This window comes from Chelmon rostratus, chromosome 14 (assembly GCF_017976325.1).
Source record: "Chelmon rostratus isolate fCheRos1 chromosome 14, fCheRos1.pri, whole genome shotgun sequence".
NCBI lineage: Eukaryota > Metazoa > Chordata > Actinopteri > Chaetodontiformes > Chaetodontidae > Chelmon > Chelmon rostratus.
Window position 1 is genome coordinate 20042560 of NC_055671.1, and position 20369 is coordinate 20062928.

At 41.9% G+C, this 20369-nt stretch overlaps 3 protein-coding genes and 1 pseudogene across 3 annotated transcripts; all 4 read right to left on the reverse strand.

Annotated features, from left to right (window-relative positions):
- On the reverse strand, window positions 1-969 carry LOC121617618 (odorant receptor 131-2-like). Its single transcript, XM_041952818.1, has one exon. The coding sequence runs from the start codon at window positions 967-969 to the stop codon at window positions 1-3; it is 969 nt and encodes a 322-aa protein (XP_041808752.1).
- A 5770-nt stretch (window positions 970-6739) lies between these two features.
- LOC121617619 (odorant receptor 131-2-like) lies at window positions 6740-7687 on the reverse strand. Its single transcript, XM_041952819.1, has one exon. It carries the CDS (start codon window positions 7685-7687, stop codon window positions 6740-6742), a length of 948 nt encoding a protein of 315 aa, XP_041808753.1.
- A 6030-nt stretch (window positions 7688-13717) lies between these two features.
- LOC121617620 (odorant receptor 131-2-like) lies at window positions 13718-14665 on the reverse strand. Its single transcript, XM_041952821.1, has one exon. The coding sequence runs from the start codon at window positions 14663-14665 to the stop codon at window positions 13718-13720; it is 948 nt and encodes a 315-aa protein (XP_041808755.1).
- Window positions 14666-17834: 3169 nt separating this feature from the next.
- LOC121617621 lies at window positions 17835-18684 on the reverse strand (annotated as a pseudogene).
- Between the last annotated feature and the right edge of the window lie 1685 nt (window positions 18685-20369).

Here is a 20369-nt window from a genome sequence, read left to right on the forward strand (position 1 = left end):
TTAAGATGCCTTCCATAAATCCTGCACTGAGACCACAGCCTTGGCTGCAATAACTGACAGTTTCAGCTGACAGCAGAGATGGCATATGAAGATGGGTCTGATGGTCTGGTCTCTGATACCATAGATGAAAGCACTAAGACATCTGGGAAAGATGACAACACACGTATACACAACAATCTGAATGCGCACCAGTACTATCCTGTGCAATACCTTTGAAATAACTACCAGCAGTGGGTTGTAAATGGCTGAGGACAGACTGAGGCCCAGCTGCACCAGATGCAGCAGCAGTGTGTTACGAGCCTTACGGGCTGAAGCTTTGTCTGTGGAGGCTGACCTGGCTGCTACCATCACACCAATATATGAGGAAATGATTGCCACACAAGCCAATATGAACAGACAATAAGTGAAGACTTTCTCATAATTGTGAGACATTGTGCCAAGCAGCATATTTTCTGTGGAGCAAAATTCTTTCATCTGCAGGCTCTGCAGGTCCTCATATGGAAAATCTAGCAGTAAAAGAACTCGAATGAGGACATTTAGTGAACTGAAGGCCCAAACCACAGCGATAGCCAGGCCTGTGTTTCTGATGGTGATGATGGTAGCGTGTCTTAGTGGGTAGCACACAGCCACATATCTCTCCAGAGACATCACCACCAGTGTGAGAGGGGAGATCACAGTTGTGAGACTGGAAAGCATGGTGAGAACACCACATACAGGATATGTCAGCATTACTCTACAAGCAGCAATTATGTACAGTAACTGACCCTGTACCAGCTGTACTGTGTCTGCAAACAGGAGGTTATACAGAAGAACATAACGGGAGGTCTCACGAAACACAGATTTACTCCTCAAGGTGAATAACATGGTCCCATTAATGAAGAGAAACACACAGCATGGTAATGTGGACATAGTGGAAAACATCACTCTTTCCAATATCCCCAGTCCAAAAGTGATGTTGATCTGAGACATCTTAGACAAGCACTGAAGAGATATAAAAATGTTAAACTCTTGATGTAATCAGACAGCAAAAGCCAAATGAAATCTTGGGCAGTTTGCATTCCTACAACAGTGAAGACATTTCATACTTTAGAGCAGAGCACGTCACTGAGTTCACATGCAAAAACTCAAATCTTCCACATACTGTTATCAGGACAGAGGCCTGGCTTGTTTCTGTGAGAGCAGAGGTGGACTGCAGGGTTTGACTAGCCTCACATATTGTTAATGAGCTCATTGGTGATGTAATCTCTCTATCACCACCTCTCAGTACCCTGATGCATGTCACCATATCCATGATGCAACAGTATCTTTCCAACTTGGGGTAAGTGTGAAGAATGTACTCTCAATTATATTTGTTCTCAGTATTTTGTGAGTGTTTGACTGTTTTAAACATGACATTTAAAATGTTATGATGTTTAAGGAAGCACTCACTGTGATGACACTCCTAAAATGCTCTCATAACTACATGAAGTTACTTTTTTTTGTTTGTAACATCCCACAATGTTCTAAGAATCGTGTGTTTTTATTAAACATAACTTTCCCAAAACATTCTAATAAAGAATGTTAACTCCTAAAATGCTCTTATAACTACATGAAGAACATTTATTTTAGTTTGAAACGTTTCCCTGAAGTTCCCTCCTGGTAACCTTCCAAGTAACTCTCCCACAATGTTCTAAGAATCTTCTAGTGAAGAATGTTTTTTGTAAAGTTTATGAGCTGGTATTGCACATAATGAAGTAACGCTTTTTGGGGTAATTTTAACAAAGTTCCCCTGAGGTTCCCTGCTGGTAGCCTTTAATGAAAGCATCCCACAATGTTCTAAGAATGTTTTCCACGCATTTTTGTTCAACATAACATTCAGAAAATGTTTTAATAACCACACCACAAGTACGTTATTTAGATGGAATTTTTGTAAACTTCCTTGTTGGTAGCCTTTTTTGCTGCTGGTCTTCCTGTTATTCAAATGTGTTACATGTAGTTTCATGTTTTTTTATTATTTATATTGAAACATATGGAAAGGTAATTAAAAAAAAAATTAATACTAATATCTGCCAACCATCCACGGTTTAGTGAGTAGTGTGTTTTTTATAAGTGTACAAGTTGCTAAAATGTAGATGTAGGCTCATTTATCAATATTGATTCAGTATCAGTTATGGTTGTAAATGTTTATTCACCATCAATCATAGCCAGAAGAGGTATTTTCTAACAAAGTCGATAGATCAAGGTCAGTACCACTATCATGTCTGTAGAGTAAACACAAATCTACAGCTTGCAGCATAAATATTGAAAAGGAGAAAATGCTGAACTCTAGTTAACTGCATTTCCAGTTTTATTTTGTAGTAACTCTCCTTTTTGCAACCCTGTTTGTTTTACTTACTGTCATTGTTCAGTTTCTGGCCAGTTTTATCATCGCCTGTTCTTGATTATCCAATTAGTCCTCTCAATACTTAAAGTTGGAGCTATCCACCACCTGTCTGCCAGGCTGTCTTTGTTCTCCCTGCAGACTGGCAATCCAGCCTCTTTTATTCCTGTTGTTGCTTTGTTGTGTTTCATCTCTGCCTGGCATTTGAATTTCGATTATTGCCTGGACGACTTTCTGTTTTGTCTATTACCTCGACTTAATTAAGCTGTTGTAATTTTTGGAGTTGGATTTTGAGACACAGCAAGCTCCAATTGTGGCAGTGGCAGCAAGCAGTGGCACTTCCTGTGGCAGCATAGTTCTGCCGTGGCATTTGCCACTGTCTTTGGCAGCTTCCACGGGCGTGCTGTGGCAAATGGGGCAGCAGCCACAGCAAATGCTGGTCCTGAGTGTTTTTCTCCAATACATTTAGTGATATGATTGGGCGGCGGGATTAAGTAATGAGTAATGCTGCCACGCACACGCACCTATGTGTGTTTAATTGTGCCAAAAAGTGAATTAGTGTGTATATAATAGCATTAATTAAGCAATCAATTATTTTTTATTTTTTTATTAAATGTGACTATATATATATATATACACACACATATAGAACTTTATGCCAGGGCACCTGGCAGGTCTGTGGCAGATGTGTCAATAAATCTGGCCTTGTCATTAAAACCGTATCCGGAAACTTCATTGAAACAAATTAATCCAATTTTCAAAGGATGCATTTCTGACAGATTATCACTTCTGAACTTACCTTGCCTTTGATCCTCCTTACTTGCAAACTTTGTTCCTTAAATAATGACGAAACACATGCAAGGTTCGCAAAATTTCGGCATATTGTCTGACTTCACACACATAATGTATTTAGAACTACCTAGAGCATATAGTCATATAGGCTTATTATCTTAAAGATAACCAATCAACTGATCCATTAGAACTAAAAATTCAATTGTCAAAAGTAACAGAGAAAGACAAATCTGGCAACCAGTGACATATTGATGTTTTTTTTTATTTAGCACCACATATAGTAACTCACCCTCTCTCTAAAAAACGTGATAACATGATAAAAACGCCTGATTAAAGCATAAAAATAACAGCTTAAGTTAGTGTGTGTGTGTGCGTGCGCGTGTGTGTCTGTCCGTGGCAGCTGCCACAGACAGCGGCAAATGGCGTGGCAGTTGCCACGGATACTGGCAAATGCCGCAAAATTGTTTGGCAAGAACATGAATATTGAATGTCCAGCAACAACTGAAAACTTTTCATGTGTCCAAAGGAACCATCACTGCTGTGAGATTATGGTCATAGTAGTGGGTGTTGACAATCGATGTGAGGATTTCAGTACCCAATGTATTGTAATAGATCTGATCAATGAGTAAACCTTTGTCTGTAGTTGCTTCTTGTTAGCTTTTTGGGACCTTTTCCAGTACAAACACCAACCTTACAGGGATCAGGGGTCCACATGGGGACCAAAGCCTGTTCCTAATTAGGGAAAACGTCATTTCTGAGGTCCTAGCTCGTTAAGTTTAAGGCTAAGATGTGAATTGAGGTTGGGGCTATGCATAAATTGGTTATGGTTAGGCTGTTGACAATATCCCAACAAACATGGCTGTGCAAACTTGTGTGTGTGTGTGTTTGTGGACATGTCTTGTTCATGTTGTGGGAACAGAAATCTGTCATATTGTGCAAACTTGCCTTCCTTGTGGCGCAAAACAAAGGTCCTCATTACTGAAATCATAAAATTTCAGGGTGAAAACCAGACCTGTCACCCCTCCCATTTTCCCCAGGATTCGCCCATATTTTACCCTTCTCTCCTGTCCTCCCTTAAATATTTTGCCCTAAATCTTCCATATTAGAAAAGGAGTTTGTTGTAATGGTTTTGGGACGTTGTGATTTTAGGATTCCCTGTGTGTAGTCTGTCTAAATGTAAAGACAGTGGTGAGGGTGGTAGGACAGCCCAGAACACTGGAAAGCTTCCCCAATTTTCAAATCCCAATGTTAACATTGGGAAATCTATTCAGCCACGGCTCCATTGTTTACACTCTGAAACAGCTGTTGGTGCTGTGCAACACACGCGTACTCCCAGTGGAAAGACCGGAGATCCCTACAGAGAGACGGAGATGGAGAAGGGGATGCAGAGCTGGAGCAAGTGTCAGGACAAGCGAAGACGTATTAAACCATCCATACCTTCTCTTATAATGGGGAACGTAAGATCTTTCCCTAATAGGATGGAAGAACTAACGGCGTAAGACTGCAGTGGGAGTACCGGGATCGTAGAATCATGTGCTTCACGGTTCAGCATTAGCTGAACTAATTCATGCATGTCACTTTCAAGGGTTTTCATGTGCTAAGAATGGACTGGTGAGCCACGGAGTGCGGTAAGAGGAAGGGTGGAGGCATACCAATGTTTGTGAACAATAAATGGTGTAGCCCAGGACACATCAGTGTTAAGGAGCAGTGCTGCACCAGCTGCAAAATCCAACAGCTAACCGTCGCCCAGACTTAGTGGCTGGTTCCAGGGCCACCTCCAGTCAGCCACAGTCAACCAGTCCAACTCCTGTCGGCGATCCCTGGGTAGGAATTCCTGAATGCTATGCTGGAAATCTGGAGACCTGCGACGCCAGCCTGCTGCCAGCTCTAGCCTCTGTGTTGGCTAGCTATGAGACTGAAGGCACTGTGACAAATAACTTCTTGTACCAAGCATCAACATAAAACACACATTTTAAATTAATTACATTCTTAAGCAGTTCCTTCAGCCACAGACTGCGCCCTCCAGTGAGTAAGAAGGAACGCTACCGAAGGTCATTCATTCCAGCAGCTTTCAGACCAACATTAACATCTAACTGTCGACATCATTTAACAAAGCTCTCTGCTGATGTTGTCTCACATCAGAATATCACAAACCTACTGCACTACTGTGATATTTTTGTTATTTTTTTTTACTGTGCTTATATACTCGTTTTCTCCTGTGTTACATATTTTCTACTGTGCAATGGTAAACACTGTATTTGTTAATCCATATCTTACCATGTGCAATTCAAAAATGTCAAGGCAATATTATTTGTATCCTGTTTTTATAGAATGTACACACAGTTGATTTTCATATAGTTGATTTTTATTTTGTATCTTTTTTTTTCTTGTCTATTTCTTATTTGTTGTTATTTTATTCTTGCTATGATTGCTTAGACGACACTGTAGAGTCCTCCGGTCCTCAGAACAGCCCCTGTTGGAGGTTCCTTTTTCTAATTTTAAACAGTGGGAGGGGGATCGTGCTTTCTCGATAGCGGCCCTGAAATTGTGGAACTCCCTACCCCCTGAATTGCATTCCATTAATGGTTTGGCACTTTTTAAATCACATCTTAAAACTCATTTATTTAGACTGGCTTTTAATATTGTGTAACTTCTACCCTTTAATATGCATTTTACTGTGTTGTTTGTTTTTTTTTTTGCTGTTTTTGCTTAGTATCTTTTGTAATTTCTCTGTAAAGCGCTTTGATCATCTGTCTGATGTTGTAAGGTGCTATATAAATAAATATTATTATTATTATTATGGTATTATCTTACCATGTGCAATTCAAAATATTATATACAAGGCAATATTATTTGTATCCTGTTTTTATATAGAATATTCACACACACACACACACAGACACACACACATAGTTGATTTTTATTTTGTATACGTTTCTATTGTCTATTTGTTATTTGTTTTTATTTTATTCTTGCTATTATTGCTGTCTGTAACATCTTAATTTCACCAGCATGGGATCAATAAAGTTATCTTATTAGTTATCTTATCCTATCGTAACTTATCTTATCTTATTCAATTGAAGGATAAGTTCATATTCTCATTTCTATCTTAAGATAATACTCATATTACTCATATGCCCACAAAACAGTTTTTCTTTATACTGTAATTACACCTTCTCTCCATACTGTCACTAAAGAAATTCCTTCCTAGTGCAAAAAAATAACAGTACTTGTTCTGTACAAAATTTTTAATTTTTTTCTTACTCAATGTTTTCTTGTAGAATCACTGTGGAGGGACAGTATCAAATAATGTATACAAACATGACCCTGACTTAAGATATCTACTTGATGTGACTAACACACTGCTGAAGCCTTGTATCAGCTTCAGCTAAACTTTAAAAAAGTATTTTTGTACAAAATGAAAATTGTAGGTTTTGTCCACCATCTCTAACATTGGAAGAGCATTATGAAGGGAGATCTTCACAGCCACTATGGACAGGAGAAACAATTCCAATGACCAAAAACTGTTTCATTGTACATATTGGTTTAAGACAGACTTGACATTTTTTAAGATGCCTTCCATAAATCCTACACTGAGACCACAGCCTTGGCTGCAATAACTGACAGTTTCAGCTGACAGCAGAGATGGCATGTGAAGATGGGTCTGATGGTCTGGTCTCTGATGCCATAGATGAAAGCACTAAGACATCTGGGAAAGATGACAACACACACATACACAACAATCTGAATGCGCACCAGTACTATCCTGTCCAAGACCTTTGAAATAACTACCAGCAGTGGGTTGTAAATAGCTGAGGACAGACTGAGGCCCAGCTGCACCAGATGCAGCAGCAGTGTGTGACGAGCCTTACGGGCTGAAGCTTTGTCCGTGGAGGCTGACCTGGCTGCTACCACCACACCAATATATGAGGAAATGATTGCCACACAAGCTAATATGAACAGAAAATAAGTGAAGACTTTGTCATAATTGTCAGACATTGGGCCAAGCAGCATATTTTCTTTGGAGCAAAATTCTTTCATCTGCAGGCTCTGCAGGTCCTCAAATGGGAAATCTAGCAGTAAAAGAACTCGAATGAGGACATTTAGTGAACTGAAGGCCCAAACCACAACGATAGCCACCTCTGTGTTTCTGATGGTGATGATGGTAGCGTGCCTCAGTGGGTAGCACACAGCCACATATCTCTCCAGACACATCACCACCAGTGTGAGAGGTGAGATAACATATGTAACATTGGTGAGCATAGTGAGAACGCCACATACATGATACGTCAGCCTTAGTCTACAAGCAGCAATTATGTACAGTAACTGACCCTGTACCAGCTGTACAGTGTCTGCAAACAGGAGGTTATACAGAAGAATGTAACGGGAGGTCTCACGAAACACAGATTTACTCCTCAAGGTGAATAACATGGTCCCATTAATGAAGAGAAACACACAGCATGGTAATGTGGACATAGTGGAAAACATCACTGTTTCCAATATCCCTAGTCCAAAAGTGATGTTGATCTGAGACATCTTAGACAAGCACTGAAGAGATATAAAAATATTAAACTCTTGATGTAATCAGACAGCAAACGCCAAATGAAATCTTGGGCAGTTTGTACTCCTACAACAGTGAAGACATTTCATACTTAGAGCAGAGCACATCACTGAGTTCACATGCAAAAACTCAAATCTTCCACATACTTTTATCAGGACAGAGGCCTGGATTGTTTCTATGAGAGCAGAGGTGGACTGCAGGGTTTGACTAGCCTCACATATTGTTCCTGAACTCTGTCATCACATAGCAGCACTTTTAACAAATTACTCATGGGTGATGTAATCTCTCTGTCACCACCTCTTCAATACCCTAATGCATGCCACCATATCCATGATGCAACAGTATCTTTACAACTTGGCGTAAGTGTGAAGAATGTACTCTCAATTATATTTGTTCTCAGCGTTTTGTGAGTGCTTTACATTTGATCGCCAAAAATGACGATTAAAATGTTATGATGTTTAAGGAAACACTCACTGTGATGACACTCCTAAAATGCTCGCATAACTATATGTGTAGGAGCCAAATGGGGTATGGTGAGATTGTTTATTTGACCACGGGGTGGTGCTATGGCTATTTAAGGGGACGTTTCCTGTCATCGACAGAAAGGGTTTGACCCGGAAGGGCAAACAGGTTTTTGACTGCTGTCTTTGCCGCTGTGCCACGAAATTTGAATGTGTGTTTTGGACTCGGGTAAATCAGGCCGCTGTATTATTCACTGTAGAATTTATGAGTTGGTATTGCACATGATGAAGTAACGTTTTTTGGGGGATTATTTTAACAAAGTTCCCCTGAGGTTCCCTTCGGTTAGCCTTTTATGTAAGCATCCCACAATGTTCTAAGAGTGTTTTCCAAATGGCATCTGGAACAGTCTTCCCTCCACAGTAAGGGAAGGTCTTACATATTCATCTTTTAAAGGAAAGCTTAAAGACTGGTTAAAGGATGCCCTGGATCTGGTTAAGTTGGACTGTACTAAATTGCGTGCTTGTGAATGTAATTTTGAAATGTGTGTTTTGTAATTGTATTTTTATGTAATGTGTACTTCCATGTTTTGAATGTGTACTTCCATGTTGTTTTATTAGGCAACTAACATTCTGCCCAAGGACTACAGTTGCAAATTAGCTAATCAGCTACAAACTGGCACATTTACAGCAATGTTCATCAATGTGCACTGTCCTAAATAAATAAAATTAAAATTAAAATTACACATACATGTGTATCAATAGATTATTGTAGTGTGGGTGAGCTCTTGTTGTGATGCGGAGACCACATTTAAATGTTGAGGGTGGAGCTAAGAGCAGAGATAACCCAGGTAGACAAATATGGTTCTCAATACATTGAGAGCATTTTGGGTTGTGGGAACATTTATTGAACATTCCTACACAGCATTCTCTAGATGTTAAATGGCAAGTTTTTCTGCCGTAAAACCAATGTTATTGTTACGATCCCTGGACGTAAAATTTCAGAGTGAAGACCAGACCTGTCAACCCTCCCTTTTTTCCCAGGATTATCCCATATTTTGTCCCTCTCTCCTGTCCTCCCTGAAATATTTTGCTCAAATCTTCCATATTTTTAATCTTTGTAAAAAAAAAGTTTGCTGTAATGTTGTTGGGACGTGGTGATTTTAGGATTCATTGTGTGTAGACTGTCTCAATGGAAGGAGAGTGTTGAGGGTGGTAGGACAGCCCAGGATGCTGGAAAACCTGCCAAGTTTAAAGGAAGGGTGGAGGCATAGTGAAGTTTGTGAGCTACAGATGGTGTGGCCCAGGACACATCAGGGTTAGGGAGCAGCGCTGCACCAAAGACACAGAGCTGCTAGCCACTAGCATATGGCGATGGTACAGCAGCATGCAAGCTTCTGCACACTGCAGCTTCACAGCTGCAGACATCCTCCTTCTTACCTCTGGAAAATTCAATCATACTTCCCTGTCCTCAACTCTCCCCACCTTCACCCAGTATGTCAAATTCGACACCAGAGAAAATAAAACATTGGACTTACTGTATGTAAACACCAAGGATGCTTATAGCTCTTCACCCTTCCCCCCACTGGACGATCTGATCACAACCTGGTTCACCTGCTCCCTGCCTACATGCCCGTGGTGAATAAACAACTGCCAACCATTAGGCATGTGAGAAGATGGTCAGAGGAGTCCAGCATGGCACTGGGGGACTGCTTTAACACCACTGACTGAAAGCGTTGTGCAGTCCTCACAGAGATGACATTGACAGTCTGGCTACCTGCATCATGGACTACATTAATTTTTGTGTGGACAACACTGTGCCTACCAGGAGGGTTCAGTGTTTCCCAAACAACAAGCCCTGGGTGTCCCCTGAACTGAAAACCCTATTTAATGAGAACAAAGGGTTTTTAGATCTGAGTTGAAACTGCTGTAGAGGGAGCTGAAGAAGGAGATTAGGAGAGGCAAGGAGAGCTACAGGTGGAGGCTGGAGGAGCGCCTGAAGGGGAAAAAGGCCAGAGAGGTTTGGAGGGGCCTGAAAACCATCTCAGGCCACAGCAGTGACAGCGGCAGGGGCCCTGGATCTGGAGATTGGGAATGGGCAAATGAGGTGAACCTGTTTTTTAATAGGCTTGATTCTACCCCGTTCCCTCCCCCTCCTACCAGAGCCCAGACCAGACGGTGTTACTTCTCTGCATCCCCTCCCTCACCCTGGAGCATCCCTGACACCAGCAGCTCCGTCCTCACACCACTTCACCCCCCTTCAATCCACATCACAGACCTATGACTCCACCCCCCACCTCACTCAACAGGAGCCACCCCCAGTCCATCGATCAGGCTGATCCATTGCTCTCTTTCCCACCTGGAGAGCACTGTGAGCACAATGAGGGTGTCATGTTTTTTGACTTCTTTAGTGCTTTTTAACACAATCCACCCATCACAGCTGAGGTGGAAGCTGGGAGGAGCTGAAGTTGATTGCCCCCTGGCTGCATTGACCACCAACTACCTCACCAACAGACCACAATATGTCAGACTTTGCGACTGTGTGTTGGATGTCGTAGTTTGCAGCACCGGGGCTCCACAGGGTACAGTGCTCTTTCCCTGTCTCTTCACACTATACGCATAGGAATTCAGACGAAACACAGACAGCTGCCACCTCCAGAAGTTCTCGGATGATACAGCCATTGTTGGATGTGTATCACAGGGAAAAATTTTGGAATACAGGAAAGTCATGACTTGCATTGTCGACTGGTGTGGACTAAAACACCTGCACATCAACACCAGCAAGTCAAAGGAGATGATGATAGACCTGGGTGTCCACCTCAACAATAAACTGGACTGGTCCACCAACACAGATGCCCTGTACAGGAAGGGCCAAAGTCGTTTCCATCTGCTGAGAAGACAGAGGCCCTTTGGGGTATGTAGGACACTGCTGAAAACCTTTCATGACTCTGTGGTTGCATCTGCAGTCTTTTACACAGTGTGAAAGCTCTGAGAGGGACAGAAAGAGACTCAACAAACTGGTCAGGAGAGCTGGCTGTAATTTCTGCTAAAACTGTGAAATTCTTTCCAATTTTTGCCATTATATTTTAATGGTTTAAAAGTTTAATTTTAATATTGATCAATAAAGTCTTTACTTATCTTATCACATCTTATCTTATATTATGGTAAAGACTTGGATTAAGGTTAGGACACAGTTAGGTTCAGGTTAAGGTTACGATAAAGCTTCGAGTAAGTTGCTTGTGTATGTACTTCTGTTAAGTAAAATAAAATAATGTGGATAACCGATGCACATGTACTTTCTTAACTAAAAACAATTAAAGCAAAAAAAAAATGAAGAAAGAAAGGACATGGCTCAATTCAGTGATAATTCAAGACAGCTTTATTGCAAAGATACTTTCTGGACAAACAGACAAACAAACAGAGAATAGAGGGCTGATAGGAGCAGAGCTGGGAACCTCAGGCAGGTGACCTAGGGGGAGCAGATGATCTCGGGGAGTGGCCAAGGGGCTGGACAAAGGCGGAGCAGGAAACCTCAGGCAAGCAGTCTGAGGACAGGACAGGGATGGCGTGGGAAACCTCAGGTGGATAACCTGGGGGCTGGACAGATTAGCAGAACAGCACAGGAGGTCTGGCAAGAGGTCAGCAGTCAAGGTGGAATGGCTTGGGATGTCTGGCAGAAGGCTAGAGGTCTGGCAAGTGGCTGACGATGAAGGTGGAAACCCTCTTGTGGTAGACTGCGAAGGCGAAACCCCTTTGGAGGCCTGGCTGAAGGCTGGCTGCAAAGGCAAAATGTCTCCGGAAGACGGACAGGAGGCCAGCAAAGGCTGAGCACCTCTGGAGGCCAGGCTTGAGGATGGCTTTGAAGCTGGAACCCCTCCAGAGGCCTAGCATCAAAGGTTAATCCCTTCTGGAGTTGACCTGGAGGCTGGCGGTGAACGTGGAACCTTTTGTAAGGTCTGAGTGGAGGCCAATGGTGTAGGACCAGTGGCAGGAAACCAAAGCAGCATGCCGAGGACCCAAATGCAATGTGGGCGTGTCTGGCAAGGGGAGTGAGAGTGGAGACGTGCTGGCTGAGCAGCTGAACAGATGAATGGACTGAAGGCACTGTGACAAATAACTTCTTATAGCAAGCATCAACATAAAACACACATTCTAAATTAATCACATTCTTAAGCAGTGCCTTCAGCCACAGACTGCTCCATCCAATGAGTAAGAAGAAACGCTCCCGGAGGTCATTCATTCCATTAGCTTTCAGACTGTTTAACTCCAACATTAACCCTCCTGTATGTTCGTCTCTCAGGAACAGCAGTGATGAAAATCCCCCTAAACATTGTTTATATCTCATTTTTAACTCCATTACTAACCATTTCAATCGATATTTAGAGCAATGTTGTTCTTTACCTCTCACAGATCATGGTTGAATGAGGATAAATCGCTAATTTTTCATTAAAAAATGCATGTTAAAACTTTTTTAATGTACATTGGAGAGATCTACATATAAAATAGAATAGTTTTACATGACACTAATTTTTTTATTTTACTTTTAATTTTTTTCTCTTTATGGAGTTATGAGGAGGAGGAATATGAATAACAGTTCCTAATTTGGTTCATAATCACAATCATCAGACTCAGAACTGACCTCAAGATGGTCTTCATCTTCAGACACATCCTTCGCTATTTCACTGTCGTGATCAAAGATGAGTTCCAGAGCCTCCAGGTCTGTCATCTTTTTACTGTTCATTTTGCAAAGCTCTGACAGAGAGGAAATCATATGGAGCTGCAGAGTGTCTTGTTGGTAGAACTCCCTTGCAGAGAATCTTTACATGTTTTTCCCCTCCCCTGCATAGTGTCCACTCAGTGTGGGTGGAGTTTGCCCACAGGAACAAAAAATGTTCCTGTGAAAAGTCATAACAGCTGCATTCTTGCATTTTACAGATGAGATCAAGAGAATGGGAAGAGGATGTGTGTGTGTGTGTGTGTGTGTGTGTGTGTGTGTGTGTGTGTGTGTGTAAAACATCTTAATTCCACCGGCGTGGGATCAATAAGGTCACATCTTATCTTATTCAATGAAAGGATAAGTTCACATTGTCATGTCTGTCTTAAGATAATGCTCAAATGCCTACATGCACACAAAACAGTTGTTGTTTTTGCTGTAATTACACCTTCTCTCCATACTGCCACTAAAGAAATTCCTTCCTAATGCAAAAAGTTCAACCAACACTAATATGAGCTGTCTGAGTTAACCAAATTAAGCAGGTGTTTTTTTTTTTTTTTCTCACTCAGTGTTTTCTTGTAGAATCGCAGTGGAGGGACAGTATCAAATAATGCATACAAACATGACCCTGACTTAAGATATCTACTTGATGTGACTGACTGCTGAAGCCTTGTATCAGCTTCAGCTAAACTTTAAAAAAGTATTTTTGTACAAAATGAAAATTGTAGGTTTTGTCCACCATCTCTAACATTGGAAGATGGTGGACATGGCCAAGTTTCATGTACATATTGTATAAGACAGACTTGACATTTTTTAAAGTGCCTTCCATGAATCTAGACTGAGACCACAGCCTTGGCTGGAATAACTGACAGTTTCAGCTGACAGCAGAGATGGCATATGAAAATTGGTCTAATGGTCTGGTCTCTGATACCATAGATGAAAGCACTAAGACATCTGGGAAAGATGACAACACACACATACACAACAATCTGAATGCGCACCAGTACTATCCTGTGCAAGACCTTTGAAATAACTACCAGCAGTGGGTTGTAAATGGCTGAGGACAGACTGAGGCCCAGCTGCACCAGATGCAGCAGCAGTGTGTTACGAGCCTTACGGGCTGAAGCTTTGTCTGTGGAGGCTGACCTGGCTGCTACCATCACACCAATATATGAGGAAATGATTGCCACACAAGCTAATATGAACAGAAAATAAGTGAAGATTTTGTTATAAGTGCCAGACATTGGACCAAGCAGCATATTTTCTGGGGAGCAAAATTCTTTCATCTGCAGGCTCTGCAGGTCCTCAAATGGGAAATCTAGCAGTAAAAGAACTCGAATGAGGACATTTAGTGAACTGAAGGCCCAAACCACAACGATAGCCAGGCCTGTGTTTCTGATGGTGATGATTGTAGCGTGCCTCAGTGGGTAGCACACAGCCACATATCTCTCCAGAGACATCACCACCAGTGTGAGAGGGGAGATCACAGTTGTGAGACTAGAAAGCATGTTGAGAACACCACATACAGGATACGTCAGCCTTAGTCTACAAGCAGCAATTATGTAAAGTACCTGACCCTGTACCAGCTGTACAGTGTCTGCAAACAGGAGGTTATACAGAAGAATGTAACGGGAGGTCTCACAAAACACAGATTTACTCCTCAAGGTGAATAACATGGTCCCATTAATGAAGAGAAACACACAGCATGGTAATGTGGACATAGTGCAAAACATCACTGTTTCCACTATCCCCAGTCCAACAGTGATGTTGATCTGAGACATCTTAGACAAGCCCTGAAGAGGTAAAAAATAATTAATTCTTAAAGCTGAAGAAACAATCAGTTTCTATTACAACAGTGAAGACATTTCATCTTTAAAGCAGAGCATGTCACTGAGTTCACATGCAAAACCCCAAATCTTCCACATCCTTTCTGTCAGGACAGAGGCTGGCTTGTTTCTGTGAGAGCAGAGGTGGCCTGCAGGGTTTGACTACCATCTCATATTATTTATGAGCTCTGTCATCACATGGCAGCACTTTTATTTATTCATGGGCGACGTAATCTCTCTATCACCACCTCATCAGTACACTGGTCCACATCAGTATATCCATGATGCAACAGTACTTTCACAACTTGGAGTAATTCTGAAGAAAGTACTGTCAATTATATTTGTTGTCATCACTTTGTGAGTGTTTTGCTTTTGACTGTTTTAAACGTTTAATGTGATCAGTTCCCCAAGCTCACCCATTGTTCTGGGTCACCCGGGTTAATATTGCAGAATCCCGTCATTAACTGGGCGGCAGAGAGTACCTAGCTGTGGCCCCTGCTCTCACACTACCTGTCTGCAGTCTGCAATTGCCTAAGGGGGCGCAGTAGAACCACCGGCTCTCCCACTGGTCAATCTCACTTCCATACCCCTGAATATTATAAGCTTCAAGAGGCTTTCCACAAGGACATAGCACTCCCCCTACCCTCGCACTGGCTGTAAGACTGTGCTATAGACCCTCTTCCAGGTGCACCTTTTCCCTCCAGCAAGCTGTTCAGTTCATCTCACCCCAAAAGAGAAGCAATGAGATACATTCATGAGAGTTTGGCTGTTGGCATTATTTGGTGCTGGTTTCTTCTCTGTGGGTAAGAAAGAGAAGACACAACGTCCTTGTATTGACTGACGTGGCTTAAATAACATCACTGTGAAGAACAAGTATCCCAAGCAGGCCCTTGATTAACTCTGCTTTTGAGCCATTACAGGGGCACACTGTTTTTTCCAAGCTCGATCAACACAACACCTATCACCTACTGCTCTCTCTATATATTCGAGAGGGGGATGAGTGACACTGGGACGTTTTGAATACCTTGTTTAGCCTTTTGGTCTTTTTAATGCACCAGTTTCAGGCCTAAGTGAATGATGTCTTATGGGATTTCCTCATAATGCTCTAGATGATGTCCCTATTTTCTCACTCTCTTACTCTGAGCATGTGTCTCCTGTCCACCAAGTGCTGCCGAGATTACTAGAAAACAAGCTGTCTGTCAAGGCAAAGAAGCGTAAATTTAAAATGCAGTCTCGCATTTTCCTTTGTAATATCATTCAGCAGGCACAGGTGAGGGCGGACATGGGCAAGATAAGGGCAATGGCAGAGTGGCCAAGACCAGAGACCAGGCCAGGAAGCAGCCAACTTCTACCATTGCTTCACCTGAGACTACAGCAAGGTAGCCACACCCCTCCTAAATCACCCTTTCGGTGGTCTGCCATGGCGGAGGCTGCCCCACGATGACCTCCAGACTAGGTTCATCAATCCCAGCATTGGAGCAGCCAGAACTGGCCAGACAGTTCATTGTCAGGGTCCAGTTCTTTCCCAGTGTGCTGAATCACATGGGAAACTCCACTCTCGGGCCTTCTTCTCCTGCCACCTGCCCTGCACAGTGAGCAACTATGATGTGGGGAACAGGGAGCTGCTGGTGGTTAAACTGGCATTGGAGGAGTGGCATCACTGGCTGGATGGTTTTGAATTGCCATTTATGGTCTGAAATGGACCACAACACTCTGTCCTATATTCAGTCTCACCAGGCACGGTGGGCGTTGTTTTTTGGTAGGTTTAATTTTACACTTATCTACGGTCCTGGATCGCACAGCATTAAGCCTGATGCTCTCTCTTGCCAGTATGTCTCCACAACTCGCGACAGTCCTTCGATCTGAGACCGGCTCTCCCAGTTTGGGGCATCACTGGGACACCAACCACAACTGTTTCCCAGCCAGAAGGGGGAGATTGCCATCGCAACAGTACAACATCACTTATGCTGTTGTCATTGGTGTGGAAAAACACTCGCACAGCCCTACTACGTTCTGTAGATCAGAACAAGATATATGCCAGCAAACATCGGATCCCTGCTCCAGCATACCATCCTGGTCAGAGAGTTTGGCTTGCTCCAAAAAATATTCCATAAAAAACTAACTCCAGAAAATAATCTCCACGTTATCTTGATCTGTTTTAGATCAACTCTGTCATTAACCCGTCAGCAGTGGAAATGAAACTAACCCAGTCCATGAGAGTGCATCCAACATTCAATGTCTCTCAACTCAAACCAGTCTTGTCTAGTTCTCTAACTAAACCAAAATATTTCAGGCATGAGTGTTATCATTTAGTGACCACCATGGCCTCAACAGCTTTCTGACCAGCTCACATTACAGAATTCCCCTTGAGATTTGTCAACCAGTCAGAATCACATATGATAACTTGTGACAGGGACACCTATCCAATAATAAAACTGTACTCAACGAGTTAATGGCTGAGATCTGGGAACATGACAGCATCACTAAAAAGAAGGTTGATGGGGGGAATAAACATAAGCAGTCAGACGCTCAGACAAACCCAAAGATTAGACAAGCATATCTGGAAGAGAAAATGAAGATGAACTGGTCACATTTTAACCAAACTGTTAAACCTGTTAGCCAAACTAAACATCCATCAAAGTTTCAAGACTGACTTCTTGATTCAGCCTCTACCTGCTGTACCTTTGTACACACTTATTTTCTGTTTGTACTAGAAGTCTAAGACTAGAAGTGTAAGGGGTTAGCTCAACATATGACACAGAAGTAAGGAAGATAATTCTATGCAAAACGACAAGTCTGTTAAAGTTAATATGTATGTAAAATCAAGCAAGAACAATTTCAAAAAGACCATGAAGAAATCTGTGTCATTATTTTATTTGATTTCTCTACTCCCTCCAATCATCTCTACAGCCTTTTCAGAGAATTTAATTGGTGCAGTTGAACCTACAGGTCATGAATGAAGACATTTTGTCAAAAATAATATTTGTCTATGAAGTGATGCATGTACTGATTTTTGCCTTGGCTGGAATGACTGAGACAGAAATCAAGCATCTTTTCTGGCAGCACAGATTGTATATGAGGATGGGTCTGATGGTCTGGTCTCTGATTCCATAGATAAGACAACTCAGACATCTTGGAAAAATGATAATTAACAAATAAAGTACAATCTGGACACGTACAAACATAATCCTGTCTAGGACCTTAAAGATAGCTACAAGTATTGGGTTATATATCATTGAGGAGAGACTGAGGCCCAGCTGTGCCAGATGCAGCAGCAGTGTGTTACGAGCCTTACGTGCTGAAGCTTTGTCTGTGGAGGCTGACCTGGCTGCTACCAGCACACCAATGTAAGAGCAAATGACTGCCACACCAGCAGATGCAAACAACAAAGAAGTGAAGGATTTGTCATAAAGATCAGACATTGGATCAATCAACATGCTCTCTTTGCCACAGAAGCGTTTCATCTGCAGGCTCTGCAGGTTTTCAAATGGAAAATTTAACAGCAACAATACCGGAGTGAGGATACTTAGTGAACTGACAGTCCAAATCACAGTTATAGCCAGGCCTGTGTTTCTGACCGTGATGATGGTAGCATGCCTCAGTGGGTAGCACACAGCCACATATCTCTCCACACACATCACCACCAGTGTGAGAGGTGAGATCACAGTTGTGAGACTGGCGAGCATGGTGAGAACACCACAGACAGGATAAGACATTGTTATTCTACAAGCAGCCATTATGTACATTAACTGACCCTGTACCAGCAGTACAGTGTCTGCAAAAAGGAGGTTATACAGAAGAATGTAACGGGAGGTCTCACGAAACACAGTTTTCCTCCTCAAGGTAAATAACATAGTTGCATTAATGAAGAGGAACAAACAGCATGGTAATGTAAACACAGTACAAAGCATCACTCTTTCCAGAAACCCCACACCAACAGTCATGTTCATCTGTGACTGAGATCCATTTGACATTTTCGAGAAGCTTTGAAGACACATCAAAATATCCAACTCTTGATATAACCACACAGCAGCAGCTAAAGAAATATTGTCCAGTTTGTATTCCTACAACAGTGAAGACATTTCATCTTTAAAGCAGGGGATGCCACTGCTTTCACATGCAGAACCCCAAATCCTCAGCATACTTTCTAGCAAGGTAGAGGCCTGGCTTGTTTCTATGTGTGCAGAGGTGGACTGCAGGGTTTTCCTGCCCTCATATATTGTTCATGAGTTCTGTCCTCTCATTACTTCACATGATAAGATCACATGTCAGCACTGTTGACAAATAATTTATGACTGATGTAATCTTTCCACCACCATCCCTTCAATACCCTGATCCACTCCACAATATCCATGATGCAGCAGCACATGTTTACGTGTTTACATTTATTCAAGCTTTATTTGTCTTATGCACTGCAATGTCTGAGTTTAGAATCAGAATCAGAATACTTCACTGATCAGTTACTCCCAACAGTAATAAAAATAGAAAGGAAATAAGAATGTCTTCGAGAATGTAAAAAAAATGTAAGTAATATGCAAAATTATGTACAGTATATGTGAGGGATTATGTTCAGTGAGCAGGTTCCTGTGGAGAAATAAACCCCGACCAGATGACATAGAAGCCAGACGCAAAGCTTTGTGCGTAGAACACGACTTACTACTAAAGTATTCAATAATGTGACACCAAATTGGTGATTAAAACATATTTTGTTGATTTAAAATTAGCCTACTCCATTCTGCCACTGCTCTCACTACGCAGGGGCATTGAAAACAAACATGTACGTTGCATAGCAACGGCCTCTCACTGTGTGCAGGCCGGAGAACATATTTCTTTACAGTTATTTAGCATAATCATGTCAAATTTGGAGAAGTGACGGGATATCCCAGACCTGAGAGAGATGTAGCTGGCAACAGAGTAGACTCTGTATTAAGTGTTTTGTCAGAATGATTGTTATTTGGGAAGCTTTAACTGTGCACTCTCCCTCATGCTTCTGGGTGCATGGAGAGCTGTTTTCTCTCCTACTCTGCTCTCTGCTAGATAGTTATAGTGGATGATCATTGTCTTCAGTTCCTACAGTGGTTGATTTTATGTTGATTTCCAGTTTAATCACCTTATTATCAATATCAGAAACAGTACTTTCTCTGCGACAAGTGTGCGCATATACTGTGACACATTGGTTATATGGGTATAGGCGCAGGCCTCTAAGTCTTTGAGACAATCTTGATAAACTGTTGTCTTCTTTACAATCCATCCGGTTGTCTGATTGCTTGTTTTTGGTGGGTAAAGTGTAATAACAACTGTCAGATAAGATTGTCCTTTAACTTGTGCTCCTTCCTTTGTCTCCAGCAAATGAATAGTAGATGGTGTCTTAAAAGGAGATTTCAACAGTTTGTAATTGCAGACATTCATGTTTGTATATGGACATTTTTAAATATATAGCACACACACATTTTTCATCTTAATCTTCTGGTGTTTTTCGCACTTAGTTAATTTAAACACAAGATACTTGTGCTCAAAAAGAGGATTCATTCTCAGTGAAGAACCTTGGAGCCCTAATCTGCCTCTATACATGCCAAAGAGCAGTGATTCCTAACACGTCTCTGGGGGTCATCAGGTACATCAGGTGGATACCTCCCTTCAACAGTGTTTCGCCTACTTA

Coding starts and splice junctions, on each gene's coding strand:
- LOC121617618 (XM_041952818.1), bottom strand. CDS start 969: ATGTCTCAGATCAACATCACTTTTGGACTGGGGATATTGGAAAGAGTG.
- LOC121617619 (XM_041952819.1), bottom strand. CDS start 7,687: ATGTCTCAGATCAACATCACTTTTGGACTAGGGATATTGGAAACAGTG.
- LOC121617620 (XM_041952821.1), bottom strand. CDS start 14,665: ATGTCTCAGATCAACATCACTGTTGGACTGGGGATAGTGGAAACAGTG.